The sequence below is a fragment of the Sorex fumeus genome, unplaced genomic scaffold, assembly GCF_029834395.1.
Source record: "Sorex fumeus unplaced genomic scaffold, SorFum_2.1 ptg000265l, whole genome shotgun sequence".
Classification (NCBI taxonomy): domain Eukaryota; kingdom Metazoa; phylum Chordata; class Mammalia; order Eulipotyphla; family Soricidae; genus Sorex; species Sorex fumeus.
This window is the reverse complement of record NW_026606322.1, coordinates 11,198,762-11,218,915: the sequence shown is the minus strand read 5'-3', so window position 1 is coordinate 11,218,915 and position 20,154 is coordinate 11,198,762. Positions and strand designations below refer to the sequence as shown.

The 20,154-nt window shown below is 37.7% G+C and overlaps 1 protein-coding gene across 1 annotated transcript in view; it reads right to left on the bottom strand.

Moving 5' to 3' along the window:
* Positions 1 to 239: 239 nt before the first annotated feature.
* LOC130018439 (cell surface glycoprotein CD200 receptor 1-like) overlaps positions 240 to 20,154 on the bottom strand; it is a 36,506-nt gene continuing 16,591 nt past the window's right edge. Inside the window, exons 2-3 of the mRNA XM_056109137.1 lie at positions 4,125 to 4,181; positions 240 to 574 (exon numbers count right to left, since the gene is read on the bottom strand). Of these exons, the coding sequence (XP_055965112.1) occupies positions 240 to 574; positions 4,125 to 4,181 (392 nt within the window). The remainder of the gene's footprint in view (positions 575 to 4,124; positions 4,182 to 20,154) is intronic.

The following is a 20,154-nucleotide window of genomic DNA, read 5'->3' as shown; positions in this document are numbered from 1 at the left end:
TTGCCCCAATGCTGTTGTTCCTCTGTAGTGGCACAAGCTCCCTCTGGAGCCCAGGAGATCTGTGCAGTCGACTTCCCTGCTGCAGCTACCCTGCACACTGCATTTCTCTGCTCTGTCCACGTGGTCACCTCAGGGGGCACTGCAGGGACACAGGGGGAAACAAAATGCTTCAGTCTTAGCACCCGAGACATAGGTTTTAGCAATGTTTCTCTCAGTACCCAACCAGGTTATCAGAAATATCACATTTGGTGCTCCTTACCTAACACTTGGAGGTTATAACTACGCTGGAGATTTCCATCTGGTATTACAAGTTCACACGTATACTTCCCTTTGTGACTGATGGCCACTGGATCAATCTGAAGGGCAGGATTCTGGTCAGGTCTGGAGGCCCAGGTTATTCTATTGTCACTGCAGTTGTTGCTGGTCTTATTTTCCTCTTCCTTGTAGAATGTGATGCATTTCAACTTGCCTCTAAGGTTTATAGTCCATGTTGCTAACACCAAATGTGGTGAGGAGATGGGACAGCAAGAGAGAACAACCTTGGCACCTACAAACACAGTCTCACTAGAGTGAACTAGAAACAAGAGAAGAAGAAGGTTAGAAATTTTATGAATCAGTTCCTTCTAAAGAGTTATATTTAAAGCCCCACAAAACCTGTTTATCTTCCAATAAATATTTTACTCATTCTGAAGCAAAAAAGATAAATTAGTTCATCTTGTTTTTCTCAAAGAAAAAACATACATTTATAATTTAAAGCATGTATATTTTCAGTTTTTTCACATGAAATATTAAAATTATAGTGTTAAAATTAAAACGTTACTGTTCCGAGGAACAGTTCTTCTCCAGTGTCGAAAATGGCATTATATGACTGATGCCTTCTCATTTCGGTCAGACCAATGACATCGTACTTGATCTGTGCTTCCACCATCAGGTCCTTGAATGATGCTTCCCATGCCAGCGTACATGCATTGAAAGTACAGTCATTTTAGTCCTTCTTTGTTTTGGCAGCCTAGTTTGGCCCTGAGATTTTATCAGCCTTTCCTTGCTGGTCCTTCCTAACACTGCCGTATTGGGGGCTCTTTCAGGGTCAGGGGAATGAGACCCGTTATTGTTACTGTTTTTGGCATATTGAAAACCCCACGGATAGCTTGCCAGACTCTGCCGTATGGATGGGGCTCTCTGAGAGGGGCAAGGAATCAAACCAAGTTCAGTGGCGTGCAAGATAAATGCCCTACCCGCTGTGCTATTGCTCCAGCCCAGAAATGACACTAGACTATATAAACAATACTATTGTATTAAATGGTTTGAATTTTCTTATTCACAGAGGTTGAAGTTATATAGCAATTAATCATCATAAATTGACTTTTGGTGATTTATCTTCTAATAATTCCATTTTTTAAAGGTTTGTTGGAGCAAGCAATATGAAATAAATATGGTATGTCCTGCCAAGAAGACAGGCTGGAGGATGGCAGGGACTCTGGGGACATTGGTAGTGAGATGGGCATTTCAAAATTATATACCTGAAACTATTGTATTATGAATAGGTTTGTAAATCATGGTGTCTTATTTTAAAATTAAATAAATAAAAGAGAAGAAAACTATAGGAAATGGTAAAGCATGCCATGCTCATGTATTGAGAGAATAAATATTAGTAAAACAACTATCCTACCTAAGCTATATTATAGATTCAATGCAATTCCTGTCCAAATTCTGACAACATTCTTCAAGAACCTAGAAAAGTCAGTAATAAACTTTATATGGATCAGAAGAGTCCCATATAAAAGCAAAGCCATATCAGATAGTAAGAAATCGGGAGGTATCTCATTATCTAATTTGGGACTGAATTATAAAAGTATAGTGGCCAAAATTGGTACTGGAATAAAGATAGGCTTTCTGATCAATAAGTCAGAATCAAATACCCAAGCACAAAACCCCTTATATATAAACAGTTAATTTTCAATAAAGAATCTGAAAGCATGAAGTGGAATAAAGATAGCCCTTTCAGGCCTGGAGCGATAGCACAGCAGTTAGGGCATTTGTCTTGTACATGGCCTACCCAGGTTTGATTCCCAGCATCCCATATGGTCCCCCGAGCACCACCAGGAGTAATCCCTGAGTGCTGAGCCAGGAGTAATCCCTGTGCATCACCAGGTGTGACTCAAAAAAGAAAAACAAAAGATAGCCCTTACAACAAATGGTGCTGAGAAAACAAGAAAACCGTGTGTAAAAACTTGAATCTATTTTCTTAATGAAAGTACCATGTAAGCATTCATTTATAACATGGAAACATCATCAAAGAACTCTCTAATGATGAAGATCTCAAGCACTGTAGACAATTTTTATTCTTCCTGTGACCTTCAGTCAATCACCCTTTATCTTTTAAAATAGTTCATGTCCCATTGCTTTTATTTCACATTTTTCTTACCTTTTTCCTTCTTTTTTTCAAGTTTTGTAAATGAGGAGAGATGACAAAAGTATAGTAGTAGAAGGTCATAGGCAATTTGGTGGTGGTAATTTGTAGTAACTTTGTACATCAATACCACAAACTTAAGCACAATGTAATCATATTAACTAAACTATAACAAAAAATAAAAGCAAAACAAAACTGTTGCCATAATTTGTCAATGATTGGTTACTTCCCCACAACCACTGGATTTGACACTAACAAGTCTATTGTCCATACTTTGCTGAAATCATCTAGAGTGAATTTACTCACACTTTACAGAAAAGATAGGTAGATTCTCATAACTGATACGAAGCCAACACCTTTTATCTGTATTCTTTGTCTACAAATATTTTCCAGGTTTATCCAGCTTCAAGCATACAGACAATTATAATTGGTTTGAAGGCATTTGCTTCTTATCTCATTACTATACCTAGCTGAAGTCTCCTTCATCATATACCTAAATTAGAGGAAAACAAACTTAAGTTCTGTCTCTCTGTAAACTCTCTCCTTTCCTCAATTCACACCTTACATTGTATGCAGCCATCACATACATCAGTCAACTCTGATATCCTTTAAAGAACTCTTGCTGGTTAAACAAACAAATAAACAAACAAGCAATGTGAATGTCTTTATATTGACTTTGAAAACCCTCTCTTTAAAATTGACTTGCCAGTGCCATATTACAACTATCTATATTGTTCCCATATTCTGGGCAAAATATTATGTTTTTAAGGGCCTTCTCACATTGTTCATACCATCTGAGATACCCATACTATGCTCTACTAAAACACTCTCCCTATAGAATAACATAACACGAGACTGACACCCAAGGACAGTAGATACAAGAGCCAGGAATATTGCTCCAGAGTTGGAAGCCTGCCTCATGAGTGGTGAAGGGGGGATGTGGGGGAAGGCAGCTGGAATAGAGAAGGGATCACTAAAAAAATGAGGATTGGAGGAATCGGTTGGGATGGGAGATGCGTGCTGAAAGTAGATAAAGGAGCAAGCATGATAACCTCCTAGTATTTGCATTGCAAACCATGATACCCGAAAGTAGAGAGAGAGTATGGGGAATATTGTCTGCCATGGAGGCAGTGGGAGGGTGGGAAAGTGGGGGTATACTGAGAACAATGGTGGTGAGGAATGTGCACTGGTAGAGGGATGGTTGATTGTGTGATTGTAACTCAAACATGAAAGCTTGTAAATATATCTCATGGTGATTCAATAAAATAAAAAAAGGAAGAAAAATAATGTTTTAATTCACAATGTTTTATTAAAATAAAATTTTGAAAAAATTTTAAAAAACACCCTCTCTTTTAATTTATTGAATTCACATATTGCATCCTCTGCTTAGAGCGAATCTCTTCAGTTTCTTACTCATATGTAGGTTCCCATACAAAACTGAGTCTCCTGAGAACTCCCTAGTAATATAGCTCATCTTTGTGTTTCCTTCAAAGTTATCATAGTGCCTAATAAGTAGAGAAGGCTAAATAATCTTTGCATGGAAAATTTAATGCTCTAGATGAGGGTAATACTATTCAAGATACCTCATATCAAAGCATTCATATAACCACATTGTTCAACTCTGCACAATGCTGACCTCAGACCAGACCATTAACTAAATCTCTAAAGAAATCAAATACTTCATCTCTCTATATTAAATTTAAATGTATATTACCTCCTGCAGAGTCAATCTTACACTGCTTTACATCCACAGATGAACTACTTGTTGAAGCTAAAACACATAGAAAAGTTGGTAAATGGGATGGATATTATTGCTTATTCACAAAAAAATCATTTAATTATACTAGAAAATCAGTTAACCCTAACTAGATTATATAAAAATCCTTGAAGAATGGAAATTACAAGTAATTAATTCATCAAATAAAAAAATATGTTAACAGCTGGAAATAACATCCAGATGTTATTAAGGTTTGGAAGTACAATAAAAGCTAAAAGATTTTGTTTAAAATTATAGTTTAAGGTAACAAGATTATAATTGTATTTATATAAAATACAATTTTTATCCATATTATATTTCTGCTTTTGTTATACAAGGTTATTGTACCTCCATCACCACCAATGTGACAAAAATCCTTCACCATTAACTTTAAATCATTTCTGTCCACCTTTCCCTTCTAACCTTCAACCATTCCATCTCTTTCCCTCTCCTTGATAATCCCAGTTCTTCAATAAAAGCCCAGGGTTTGTTCTTATCGGATACTGTCTATTCACTAGCTTTGTTTTTCAAATACCATCACTTATCACTTAATCACTTAATCCCCGTTATTCATCGATTTATTCGAGCGGGTGCCAGTAACGTCTCCATTCATCCCGGTTGCGTGCTAGCGTAGCCCAATGATATCTGTTCGTTTTAGGAACATGTAGAGCCTCAAACCGATCATTTAGGGTCTTGACGAAGAAGTCTGACCATCTTATAGGTGGGCGTCCACGTGATCTTTTGATGTCTCGTGGAATCCAATCAGTAATGGCTCTAGTCCAGCGGTTGTCTGTAAACCTCATTACATGTCCAGCCCATCTGATTTTTGATGTCTTGGCAAATGAGACAGCGTCTCTGATTCTTGAACGTTGACGAAGATCAGAACTCCGGATTCTATCTCTCATTTGAGTGAATCGTGATATTCCAAGCATAGTTCTTTCGATTCCTCTTTGAGAGACCCGAATAGTGTTCTCATCCTGTTTTCGTAGGGTCCAGGTCTCTGAGGCATATGTTAATGCAGGAAGAATAGTGGAATCAAAGAGATGTGCTCGTAGTTGGAGGTTCTTTGTCCTTTTAGTTATTTCTTCAATGCTCTTGAAGGCATTCCAAGCCGCTCTCTTCCTCCTGCGTAACTCAGGTGCCAGGTCATTCATCATGTTGATTTCTCGACCTAAGTATATATAACTGTTGCATTCGGAGATGGTGGTTCCGTTGAGAGCGAATGGAGCGTCAGGAACAAGGCTGTTTCTCATAAACATTGTCTTCGTAAGATTCAGCTGTAGTCCGACCTTTCCACACTCACGGTCAAAGTCCGCAAGCATTTGTGCCGCTTGGCTGATGTTTGGTGTTATTAGAACGATGTCATCAGCAAAGCGGAGGTGGTGTAGTTGCCGACCATCTATCTTCACTCCCATTCCTTCCCATTCCAGTCGTCGCATGATGTTCTCGAGGGTGGCACTGAAGAGTTTTGGTGAAATGGTATCACCCTGCCGAACCCCTCTCTTGATATGGATGATTACTTCTTTGTAGAATGGTGAGATCTTGGTAGTGAATCCGCAATAGAGCTCACAAAGGATCCTGATGTATTGAGTTTGTATGCCCTGATTGGCTAGGGCTTCCATGACCGCTTCCGTCTCAACAGAATCAAAGGCCTTCTTTAAATCAATGAACGTTAGACAGAGCGGCATCTTGAACTCCCGAGATACCTCAATGAGCTTGGTTATTGTGTGGATATGGTCGATGGTACTGAATCCTTTTCGGAATCCAGCTTGTTCACATACCATATATGAGAAAAATATTCTGGCCTTTTCCATCTTACTCTGATTTAACATAATGTCCTCTAACTCCATCAATGTTGTAGCAAGAAAAATACCATTCTATAGTATGTACATTCCACAATTATTTATGTACTCATCTGTCATTGTGTAGTGTTGTTTCTAGATTTTGGCTACTGTTAAATAGTGCTGCCAGTAACATGATTTTGCATATATTTTTCATGCTTATCTCTTTGTGTTATTGGAATAACCACTAAGAAATAAATTTTCTGCATTGTGATAGAGATATATTTTTATTTTTTCTTATGTTTTTATACTGATTTTTACAGAGGCTAAGCCATAGAGGCTGATCAATAGTGAATGAGTCAGCTTTTTTCACTATATTCCCACTAACCTGATTGTTTTCATTATTTTTTGTAAAGGTCACACAGAAGGCCAGTTGTTTTGATTTGCATTTTCCTAGTAATAAGTGATGATATTACCTTCTGAAGGAGAGTGTAATGAACTTCATTTTATTCATAGACGTTGTTGAAGAATAAATGCATTCAGAAAAGAAGTAGGTAAATCAATTATATATATTTAAATGGAGTGGATTACATTGCTTATTCATAAAAATCAAATTACTAGAAATCCTTTAAGCATAATTAGATTACACAAAAATCTTCGCACAAATCCTCCAATAAAAAGGTAATAGTACGAAATATAATGAGAAGAAAATGAAGATAATTTAGGAGATACTGACAATATCAGAAGAAATAGTCTCAGAATCATAGGAATTCTAGAAGAATACAAAACGGGTAAAATAGCTCCTTGAAGAAATAATAGCTAGAACATTCTCAATCTTAACGGGAGACTAATATACTGATATAAGAGACCCTAATAATGCCAATCAAGTAAACCCAAACAGAGCAACAACAAGATACCTGTGATCAAAATGACGAAAATAAAACACATAGAGAGACTCATTAAGATGGGGAGGAGCAAGGGCTCATATACAGGGGGAAAGCATTAGATTCGATCATATTTCCAAAATGAAATTCTTTAAGCAAGAAGAGAATCAAATAATTTATTTATATCACTGAATGAAAGAACCTCCTAGGAACTGGAGAGATAGTACAGAGGATAAGGCACACAGCCTACCAACGTTAGATTCCGGCATCACATATAGTATCCTGAGCCCTATCAGGAGTGATCCCTGAGCACAGAACAAGAGAGAGCCCTGAACACAGCTGGGCGTAGCCTAAAAGCTAATGAATTTAAAAAAGTAAATAAATAAAATAACCTCCTACTAAAGTATTCTACCCTGCAATGTACTCATCTGTCATTGCGAAGTTGTGTTGTTTCTAGATTTTGGCTACTGTAAATATTGCTGCCAGTAACATGATTTTGCATATATTTTTCATGCTAATATCTTTGTGCTATTGGGATAACCACCAAGAAATAAATTTTCTGTGTCATATATTATCACTATATTATCACATATATTATCACATATATTATCACATATTATCATGTATTATCACTCATATTTGAGGGAATGTAAAATCACTCTCAAATAAAGAACTGATGATATGTGTTGCAAATAAATCAGTTGTGCTAGGTAAGGAATAAACTCGTATTTTAAAAAGTCAAATGTCAAAAGCATCCAAAATCCTTATAAATAGATGACAGCAAGCTATTATATATCAGTAATTGCTCTAAAAGCCAATGAACTGAAATTTCCCATTAAAAGGCAAAGAATTCCTGGATAGATAAGGAAACAAATCAATCCATCTACTCTTTATAAGAGATGCACTAAAACTTCCACAAAAAGCAGATTGATATTAAAGACTTACAGAGCAATTATACAAGTCTAATGGTAGATTAAAAATGAAGGAATGGCCATACTTTTTTTAGACCAAATATTCAAACAAAAAAAATGTTGTAAGAGATATGTTTTGTCATTACATAGTGGTCAAAGGATAAAGATCGAGAGGACTTATCTTGGGGCTGGAGCGATAGTACAATGGCTAGGGAGTTTGCCTTGCTCGTGGACAACGTGGGTCGATTCCCAGCATCCCATATGGTCCCCTGAGCACATCCAGGAGTAATTCCTGAGTGCAAAGCCAGGAGTAACCCTGTGCATTGCCAAGTGTGACCCATAAAGCAAAAGAAAAAAAGAGAACTTAACTTTGTCCAACATAAATGCACAAAAAAAATGCAGGGAGTAGCAAAGTATATAAAGCAACTTCTAACAGGAAATATAGTTGGAAACACACAATAGTAGTGGGAAACTTACACCCACTATTGCAGAGATAAGCCAAAATTAAAGCATTAACAAATAAGGAAACAAGAGACCTAAATGAGGAATTAGAAAAAGAGATCAATAAATATTTAAGGATCATCTATCACTGTACAGTATACATTCTTCTCCTGTGCATGTGGAATACTCCTGAGGACAGACCAATACTCGAACACAATTTAAGTGTCAACAAAAATGTCAACAAAAATCACAAAAGTAGAAATCATATTAAGTATCTTTTCAGCCACAGTGTGATTGGTAATAAAAGTAAAAGCAGGAAAAGTGCTAATATTTGGAAATTAAGAAATAAGCCACTAAAAAGTCATTGAGTCAAAGAGGAAATTTTAAAAAATTTAAAAGTTTCCTCCAGATGAACAAGAATGAAGAAGGCACAAATTATCAGAATTTTGTTTATCTTGAGAACTCTTACATAAATTTTGGTACTGAAAAGTAAGGTGCTGCTATAATAAATACCTAAAAATGTGGTTACAACTTTGAAATTGGGATGGCATCTGGAGCAATATTGAGGTACATGTGTATTGCTGTGAAAAATTGCTGACTAAAAGATGAGCAGTAGAGGAGATCCTGGCAGTTGTTGAAACAGATTATTCCAGGCAGCCAATCATAAATAATTTTGTAATTTCAAAGTGACCAAATTTTAAAAAAAATGAAGCTTTCTACTAGAGCCTGGAAAGCAAAGCCAAGAGCTGGAGAGAAAGTGTCTTCTTAAGGAACACATTAAAGATCATGAACAGAATGCTGGTAAAAATGTGGATATTAAAGACTATTCTTACACGATGCACTGAATATAGAAATCAATCATTTATAGACGTAGAAAACCAAATAAAACACTGGAAATTAAACAACTCAATGTTGAACAACGAGTAGGTCAGGAAAGAAATCAAGGAAGAAATAAAAAGATACCTGGAAACAAATGAGAATGAAGATACGAGCTACAAGAACCTATGGGACACAGCTAAAGCCATGTTTAGAGGAAAATTTATAGCTCTGCAAGCATTTCTCAGGAAGGAAGAAAGGGCCCACATAAACAAGTTGACCTCACAGCTCAAGATCTTAGAAAAGGATCAACAAAAGGAGCCAAAATCAGGCAGAATAAAAGAGATCATAAAACTTAGAGCAGAAATCAATAACATGGAAACCCAAAAAACAATCCAAAAGATCAATGAAACCAAGAGCTGGTTCTTCAAGAAAATAAATAAGATGCATAAACCACTAGCAAGACTCACAAAGAAAGAGAAAGAGAAAACCCTAATAAACTGAATCAGAAATTAGAAGGGAGAAATCACAACAGAAAACAAAGAAATTCAAAAGATTATCAGAGACTGCTTTGAAAGTCTGTATGCTGCGATACAAGAGAACCTAGAAGAAATGGATAATTTCCTAGCCCGGCAAGCTACCGAGAGTATTCGATATGCCAGACACAGTAACAACAAAGTCTCCAATGGAGACGTTACTGGGCCCGCTCGAGCAAATCGACGATCAACGGGAGGGCCTATAATCTCCAAAGGCTGAATCAAGAAGATCTGAAATACCTGAATAGTCCTATGAATATCAAGGAAATTGAAACTGTAATCAAAAGTCTTCCCAAAAACAAAGGCCCAGGTCCAGATGGATTCACTAGCGAATTTTACCAAACATTTAAAGAGGGTCTATTGCCAGTTCTTCGCAAGCTTTTCCAGGAAAATGAAGAAACAGAAATTCTCCCAAGCAGTTGCTATGAAGCTCATATCTCTCTAATAGCAAAAAGAAGCAAAGACACCACAAGAAAAGAAAACTACAGGCCGATATTCCTGATGAACACGGATGCGAAGATTCTCAACAAAATACTAGCAAATAGAATTCAACAACTCATCAAAAAGACATACACCATGACCATGTGGGATTGATCCTGGGGATGCAAGGCTGGTTTAACATTCGCAAATAAATCAACATAATCCATCACATCAACAAAAGAAAAGATAAAATCATATGATCATATCAATAAATGCAGAGAAAACATTTGAGAAGATTCAACACCAGTTTATGATGAAAACCCTCACCAAAATGGGTATAGAAGGGACTTTCCTCAATATAGTTAAAGTCATCTACCAAAAGCCTACAGCAAACATCATCCTCAATGGGGAAAAATCTTCCCTCTAATATCAGGGACAATACAAGGATGCCCACTCTCTCCACTGCTGTTTAATATAGTACTGGAAGTACTTGCAATAGCAGTTAGGCAAGAAAAAGATATTAAGGGCATTAAGGTAGGAAAGAAAGAAATCAAGAGAATCACTATTCACAGATGATATGATACTATACTTAGAGAAACCTAAAACCTCTACAAGGAAACTTCTAGAAACAATAGGCTTGTATAGTAAAGTTGCAGGCTTTCAATACCTGGGCTTAGCATAGCGGGTAGGGCACTTGCCTTGCACGCGGCCGACCTGGGTTTGATTCCCAGCATCCCATATGGTCCCTCAAGCACTGCCAGGAGTAATTCCTGAGTGAAGAGCCAGGAAAAACCCCTGTGCATTGCCGGGTGTGACCCAAAAAGATATATAAATAAATAAAATAAATACCCAAAAGTCTGTGGCTTTCCTTTACGTAAATAATGAGAGTGAAGAAAGTGACATGAAAAAAAAAATCCTGTTCACAATTGTGCCCCAGAAAATCAAGTACCTAGGAAGCAGCTTAACTACGGATGTAAAAGACCTGTACAAAGAAAACTACAAAATGCTACTTCAGGAAATAAAAGAGGAGACGAGAAAATAGAAAGATATCCCCTGCTCATGGATCGGGAGAATTAACATTGTCAAAATGACAATACTTCCCAAAGCATTGTACAAATTCAGTGCAATCCCTATAAGGATACCCATCACATTCTTCAAAGAAAAGGAGCAAACACTCCTGAAATCCATATGGAACAATAATCACCCATGAATAGCTAAAGCAATTCTTGGGGAAAAGAAAATGGGAGGAATCAATCTCTCCGACCTCAAACTCTACTACAAAGCAGTAATAATTAAAACAGCATGGTACTTGAACAAAGGCAGAACCGCGACCAATGGAACAGGGTTGAATATACTGACATCTCTCCCCAAACATATGATCATCTAATCTTTCATAAGATCAAAAATGTGAAGTGGAGCAAGGAAAAAATTAACAAATTGTGGTGGCAAAACTGGACAGCTACATGCAAAAAATGCACTCAGATCTCTATCAAACACCATGTACAAAAGTAAGATCGAAATGAATTAAAGACCTCAACATCAAACCAGAATCCATAAGGCACATTGAAGACAAGGTTGACAAAACCCTCCATGACATTGAAGTGAACAGTATCTTCAAAGATGACACACCACTGGCCAAAAAAAGTGAAAACAGGGGCTGGAGAAATAGCACAGTGTGTAGGGCGTTTGCCTTGCACATGGCCGACCTGGGTCGATTACCAGCATCTCATATGGTCCCCTGAGCACTGCCAGGAGTGATTCCTGAGTGCAGAGCCAGGAGTAACCCCTGAGCATTACCGGATGTGACCCAAGAAGCAAAAAAAAAAAAGTGAAAACAGAGATAGACGAGTTGGACTATCTTTAAACTAAGAAGCTTCTGCACCTCAAAAGAAACAGTGACCAAAATATACAAAGACAGTCTACAGAATGGGAAAGGATATTCGCCCAGTACCCATCCAACAAGGGGTTGATATCAAGGATATACAAACCACTGGTTGAACTCCACAAGAAGAAAACATCCAACCCCATCAAAAAATGGGGTGATGAACAGAAACTTTCTCAAAGAAGAAATCTGAATGGCAAAAAGGCACGTGAGAAAATGCTCTACATCACTAATCATCAGGGAGATGCAGATCAAAACACAATGAGATATCATTTCACACCAAAGAGACTGGCCCACATCCAAAAGAACAAAAGCAGCAGGTATTGGCGTGGATGTGGCGAGAAAGGGACCCTTCTTCACTGCTAGTGCGAATGCCGACTGGTTCAACCCTTTTGGAAAACAGTATGGGCGATTCTCAAAAAATTAGAAACTGAGCTCCCATTTGACCCAGCAATATCACTCCTGGGAATATAACCCAGAGAGGGAAAAAAGTATAGTCGAAGTGACATCTGTACTTGTTTGTTCATTGCAGCACTCTTTACAATAGCCAGAATCTGGAAAAAACCTGAATGCCCAAGAACAGATGACTGGTTAAAGAAACTTTGGTACATCTACACAATGGAATACTATGCAGCTGTTATAAAAGATGAAGTCATGAAATTTACATACAAGGGGTTCTGCATGGAAAGTATCATGCTAAGTGAAATGAGCCAGAAAGAAAGGGGCAGACATAGAAAGACTGCACTCATCTGGGGGATATAAAGTAACAGAATTGGAGTTGAACACCCAAGAATAGTTGAGATAAGTACCAAGAGGTCTGCTCTATGGCTTGGCCACTCAATACATCTATTGCAAACCACAACACCCTAAAGGAAAGAGAAAGCAAAAAGGAATGCCCTGCCGCAGAGGCAGGGTAGTGTGGGGGGTATGGGGTGTGTGGGTGTAATGGCTACTGGGATCATTGGTGGTGAAGAGTGGGCACTGGTGGAGCGATGGGTACTCAATCATTGTGTAACTGAAACCCAAGCACAAAAGTTTGTAAGTCTACAACTGTACCTCATGGTGTTTCACCAATAAAAATAAATAAATAAATAAATAAATAAATAAATACCAAAAAAAAATCCCTGTGGTCTGAATCACAGAGACACATTCCATATTATTTCAAACCTAAGCAAAGTAAGAATTGAGCTTTGGGAGTAGGATGTGTGAACTGACGATAAACTGTCGATATTTTTAATTTGGGGGCAAGGACACTTCGTCCTCATGTCTTATGTTGTTCTTTGGTCCAGTTTCAAACTATCACTGTTAACTTCTCAGAACCAGAGAGCAGCATTGGATTCTTGATCTATTAAACGGTGGGACCTTTATGTTTGGGGTTCAACAGGCTGTTTGCAGTGCCAAAGGCAAGGGATTTCCTACAGAGTAAAGTCTCACAAAACTGTGTCACTTACGCCATCATCAAAATGGAACTGAAAAGCAGTTCACTGAACCATAATATTATTCTCAAACCTTAATACTTAATGAAATTTTCCTTGGAAGGTGTTAAAAAGAAACCACAGGCCCCAAATGTAGTCACTTTTGCCAGGGCCTAAAAAAACATAAAACTAACCTACTTTCAATTTTAACTTCTCTCACGAGTGAAATTTTAGTTCAGTCAGTCTAGAATTTCCTGTCAGCACTACTGAGGCAGTTTGCTTGATAAGACCCTCCTGCCTTCGCTGAAGGCTTCCCTTCAGTAGTTGAGAGTCATAAGCACTTTGGTGGTGTACAGTAACCTTATATATAAATACTACAAATTTAAATAATACTGTAACAATATTACCTATATCATAATAAAAATTTAATAATTTTTTTGATAAATTGAAACTGAGAATAAACCAAGAAAAAGATACTACCACTACTTCTGCCTTCTCCTAAGGAAAGGTAACTTTGTCTTAAATAATACAGTTTTATCTTTTTTGTCCATCCTCTTTCTGCCCATAAGAACCTTCCATTTTGTATGAATCCTTGGGGATTCCTTCTCTTTGCTGCATGAGATACTGTCAAATCCATGAATTACTTAAAGTCATCCAAATTTATTTGCATGATGCATACTTTTTAATGTAGACATTTTATTTTGCATATTGCACATTTGCACATTTGCAATAAGCAAAATAAAATTCAAACATAAAGATATGGAACGTCTATACCTATCTTTGAGTGGTCTAAATTGTGTAGTCTTGGAGGTAAATTAGGATATTATCTATTTTACAAGGCAGATACATGAATGCTATCATACAGAATCTATATACTAAAGAGAGTGACTTTTGAGAAGGTTCTGAGAAGATTCCCACAAAGCATAAAAGACAGGAGAAAGGAATCATTATGAACTAAGGTACAAGGTAAACAGAGAATAAGATGCTCATTCAGTGGGAGCAGTTTGGCATACCGAAGTTTAATGTGACTGGTGTAAATCAACAAGAGGTGAAACTGACAAATCAAACTCTAGTCAAATAGTAGAAAATGGAAGGGTTATGAAGTCAGAAGGAAAACTGAGTAAAATGTAGAAAGCTAAAACTAATAATTGCAAGAATTAATTTTCATAAGAAAGAAATAACTCAATAGTTCAAATGGGAACAAAATAGAAATCATCGGGCTGGGGTATGGCTTAAGTGATGGAGCAAACACTATCATGTGCGAGGTCTGAGCACTAGAGGATCCCCACCCCACGCCACCACTTATTGAGTTAAATTGGCTAAGTAGGTCCTTGTGTGGTTATTAAGCAATAGTGAAGAAAGAGATGTCTATCACATGGCAAATGATCATGGGGGTGTTTTTGCTTGTGATCCAATGGTCTCTCTCATGGAACTGGATAACTAGTAGCACTGTAGCACTGTCCTCCCGTTGTTCATCGTTTTGCTCGAGCGGGCACCAGTAACGTCTCCATTGTGAGATTTGCTGTTACTGTTTTTGGCATATTGAGTAAGCCACGGGTAGCTTGCCAGGCTCTGCCATGCGGGCGGGATACTCTCGGTAGCTTGCTGGGCTCCCCAAGAGGGGCGGAAGAATCAAACCCCGGTCGGCAGAGTCAGACACGTGCAAGGCAAATGCCCTACCACTGTGCTATCTCTCTAGCCCGTGATATGCAATAAACTTGAACCATAAAATCTTATATGTTCTTGGCTTCAAAATTTTATGAACTGCCAAAAGGAATACAGAAATCCAAGCCAATATATCCAAAAGTTAATAACATTTTATGCAAAAGAACATCTTTATAAATCTAGTAAGAAAAAGAATCAGTAACCAGATTTATTTATTTTATAACCTTCTTCTCCCTCCTACTTTATTCCTTATCATCTAAGAGTTTAGTCACCAATAAGTTCACAGAATTAGCTATTCATTTTCAAAAAAGAATGTATTTCTGCAATAAAAAATTAAAATATGGCTGTGAAAGTAAGTGAGCGTTTTACCTTCAATTAGTATTCAAATTCTGATGAGCATACTTAGTATGAGATTGACTGTTTTCTCCTTACCACCCTTGATAAAATAGCTTGGAGATTGGGAGGAAGGTAGGGAGAAATTAAGAGCTTTAAATTTTTAATGCAAGTTCTGCATAATAGCAGGAAGTTTCTATATTATCCCTGGAAGTTATCCCTATTTACTATTTCAGTAGGGGGAATTTGGGGATGGGAAGTGAACAAATTAAAGTGAGGGTATTGATAGGAAGGGATGTTACAGGCAGATAGATTACAGGGGGCATGTGGCATAGGCTCCAGGGAGCTGGGGATGAGTATTTGAGAAATAAAATGAAAATTGAGAAATTTCCTAGTCCAAAGGCATGAATACTATATTCCTCTAAAGTGTAAATACTGAATTCTTTGGAGATGGGTAAAATAAACCATCACCCAGATGCAGAAAATAAGGCACCACCCAGAGAAACTTGAGCCCTCCAGAAAGAAGACTTTAGAGGAGAGTATAAAGATCATGAGAAGAATATACAAAAGACCACCAAGTGTCCCTGTGGCAGCACCCAGATGTATGCACAAAACTCTGGGGTAAGTAATTTCTCCAATTTGGAGAAATTTTCAATAGCCTCCAAAAGCTATTTTAGGCTTTTTCCACTCTGGAGAAGCCTATGTTTACTCTTGATCTGATAACTCACTCTTTCTCTTCCCCCATGTTTGTCTAAGCAGATTTCTTTAAATAAAAGCTTTTCCTCACTAATCTCCTCCTGAAATAATTTTCTTTCTTTTTGTTTGTTTGTTTGTTTGGTATTTGAACCGCACCTGTTTATGCTCAAGACTTATACCTGTCTCTGCACTTAGGGCTAGGGGATCATCTGGGAATCTGGGGATAGAATCCAGGTCAGCCTCATGCAAAGCAAACATGCTACCTGCTCACTCTTGCTATAGCCCCATCCTGAAATTATTTTTTGGAAAGGAAAGTAATGTTCCCAGACAAGAACAAGGTTAGGACTGACTTTCCTTTTCCAACCAAGAGCAATTCCCACTTAAATAATTCCTCACCTGGGGAATTGCTGAGTCTATAGCTCTGCAAGAACTCAAGGGTTGGGGACCAACTCCCTGGCAATACAGAACAATTGGATTTTGAGCACAACTTGAAAATGCCTCGGGGCCGGTGGGGTATGAGCATCCATGCCCTGTAGGTGATCATAACAGATTTTAGCCACACCAGGCATTTCCAGTGGCCAAAGTGGACATGGAGAGAGGTGCAAGCATTGTTTTCCTCATGGCTACCTCCCTCGCCTCTCCATCACCCAAGTAACCCAAAACACTTTCAAAGATAGCCAGGAATCAGGTGACCCACAACAGAATTAGCAAATTACTCAGAGAACCCTACTTTTAATGGTGAGACTCGCCTCTCCCATCTACAACAGGAATAACATCTTAAAATTTGGAATGGAACTTATGGACAGAAACAAGTAGAGATGGAGACACATTAGTCCTAAATGTCTGCTGCCTTCTTGCTACATAGAAGTGCCTATGTACCCCTGCTAAGAGGTCAATACTGCTTTTCATAAAGAAACTCTAATGAACCATTTTGAGGCAGTCACTTTTAAAGATACTGCTGTTTAATTCAAGATATGCGCCTCACTCCTTTGACTTTAGACATAAAAATTAAAGTCATGTCCCAGAAGAGTTTCAAGTGTGTGGTAGGAAGCTTGATCCAAAAGAAAGTATGTTCCATAATGAAAGTATTATACAAATTTCCAAATTTACAGATAAAAATCTGGGGGATAAGTATGGGAATGTATAAGGTTGTGGGGAAATATTGATAGGAAATGTTGATAGGTTAAATATATGTAGAGCTACCTACTAAGCTGAGATTCTGGATTGAGCACTGATTTTTGAGGTACTAAAAAGGGTTCTAACAGTCTATTATTTTTATGGTCTAAAACATGAACCAAATGAAGGTCTACAACTAATGAAAATTATCGCTTTAGATTTCTTTGCATTTATAGAGGAAGGTATCTAAAGGCTTAAGGAGATTGAAATTTTATATTGGATTTACCACGTAGAACCTTTTTACCTACCCTGGGTGACCTTTTATCATGACTGTGAGAAATATTTGAGAGGAAAACCCCAACATCCTTTGAAGGTTCTGTGGTTGCTCTTCTCTATAGGTCAGAAACTACAGTTAAAAACTTGTATTGCACGTGCATCCTTCAGTGTGTGATAACTAGATCCTCTGATTGCAGGCCAAAAAAAAAAGGTCCTTAATATCTAAAGACAAAGTTAGCACAGTTTTTTATTGATAGTGAAGTTAAAGCAGTAATCAGAATAGCAGAAACTTCAGACGTCTATGGTACTGTCTAATTCATTATGGTGTCCATGAAAGTACAATAGGTGAGAAGTATATTAAACTGTTATTAAACAGTGTAGGTGGAAGTGTTCTAGACAAGGAAAACACAAGACTAACTTGGATTATGAGAACATAATCACAATCAATCAATCTAAGACCTAAGAAATTCTACTGGTTTTGGTTTTGTGTGTGGGTGTGTTTGTGTGTATATATATACATATATATTCATACATAGCACTGTCCTCCTTGTTCATCGATTTGCTCAAGTGGGCACCAATAACATCTCTATTGTGAGACTAGTTACTGGTTATGGCATATCGAATATGCCACGGGGAGCTTGCCAGGCTCTGGCGTGCAAGCAGGATAGTCTCGGTAGCTTGCCAGGCTCTCCGAGAGGGATCGAGGAATCGAACCCATGTCAGCCATGCATAAAGCGAATGCCCTACCCGCTGTGCTATGGCTCCAACCCATATACATATATAATATATGTGTGTGTGTATGTGTTTGGGGGCCACACTTAGCAGTGTTCAGGAATTGTACTCAGGGATCACTCTTCACCTTGCTCAAGGGACTATATGAGGTGCCGGGAATTGAGCTGAAAGAGCTGAGAGAGCCATATACAAGGCAAGCACCTGAATCCCTGTGCTTTCTCTCGGGGCCCTATTTTGTGTGTTCTAAAGCTTAGTAGCTAAGTATACTAATTTTTAGATATGGTTAGGTCCTCCTGATGCTTTGATTATTATAAAGTGTCTTTTGTCTCTGATACTATCTAATTGGTCTAAACTATATTTAGATGATATCAATTTAACCGTTGCTATTCTATTTTTATTAGTGTTGATATGGTAAATATCTTCCATCTGTTTACTTCTAACCTAAATTATTTTCGTCTAATTTTGAACAATTTCTCATAGGTAGAACTAGTCAAGTCTTATACTTATTATCTAGTTTTTCTAGAATAAATATTATCCACAGAGCCACAAGCTGACTATATCTTCCAGAGCTTCCAGAGACCCTTCCTTGACAAAAGAAGAAATGCACTAATAAAGGCAAAGAAAAAGACAAGATTTGCATTGCTAAGAAGCTCAATGATGGCGTCTTTTGTAGACACAGTTGAGATAAAAGTTACTAGGAAAGTGGGCTTCATCATGATAGTGGAGCTGGGGGTGTGGCTCAGTGATAGAGAACCTGGCCTTGCAAATGTAAGGCCCTGGGTTCAATTCCCACCATCAAAACAGAACAAAACATAATTACAGTAGAGGTAATAAGAATGGAATAATAGAGACAAGGTGACAGTACTTAACTCTCAAAGACAATAAATCCAATTACATAATCAGTAGCAAGGTTACTAACTGGGAAATCAAGAGGGTTTGTCCTAAAGGATTTTAGAAGAGCTAATAAATCCTAGCATTCTTAAGAGCACCTGAAGAGACTATGGTTTTCCGGTTATAAGTCAAGGGTAAGTTTCTTTTTCAGTTTTCTTTGCTAAAATAAAAGAACCGCAGACGAGGTAACTTAAACATGAGCTTTTATTTCTCACTATTTGGGGGACTGCGATGTCTAAGATCAAGAATTAGATCAAGTCTAAAATCAACCCCAAGTCTGGTGAGAGCCCACTTCCTGGCTTGCACACAGGTTCCTTTTCAATTTATCCTCACAGAAGGGGCAAAGGGAAGGAGAGAAAGACAGAAAGAAGCAAGTTGTCTTGTATATTTCAAGGTATTGATACCACCATAAAGCTTCAACTCTTGCGACTTAATTACTTTCTAAAGATTCTATCAATTTTCAAAAGTCTAATAATCATGAGCTCACATTTCAAATTTAAAAACAGAGACTATAAAATGACTTCCCTTTCTCATTGTGAAGAGAGGAAAAAGCACTAAACTTAAAATATTAGGAACTTTAATAAGTTAGTTCATCAGATTGGGATTATTTAATGTAGGTTACAAAGAAAATCTGTTAATGGTGCTTAATTTTGAAAAAGCAGGAAAAATATGCTCTAAAAATAAACTAGATAAATTAACAGAAAACAACAAAATTTAATGTACCTGTTGGTTCTCTACACAAATATAGAGGATAGACAAAAGAGATGATTCAGGATATGACTCGTTAAATCTCTCTAAGATATAAAAAGTGAGCAGCCTCAAGACCCGACCTGAGAAATATTAAGGGCTCACACCACAGCTCTTTCCTAACCTTCTGCTTGCTGATCTACCATCTCAGATGAAGCCTGCCTCTAACTAATATCCCGTTGGCAGAGCACCAACAGAAGGCAGAACCCCTCCCTCTTGGGTGGATCCCAAAAGCCTCCACACACTTTATATTAAGGGCCTTTATATTAAGGGCTTTATATTAAGGGCCCTCTCCATAGCTCCTGAAGCATGTGGCTGCTTATGCAGCCACAAGATAAATTTACACAACAAAGTACATGCTCCCCACATTCTTCTTGTCATTCTGTGAGGATAGACTAGATCAACCTCTAGCTAATCCCTCACCACCTTTCCGGAGAGTTAACTAC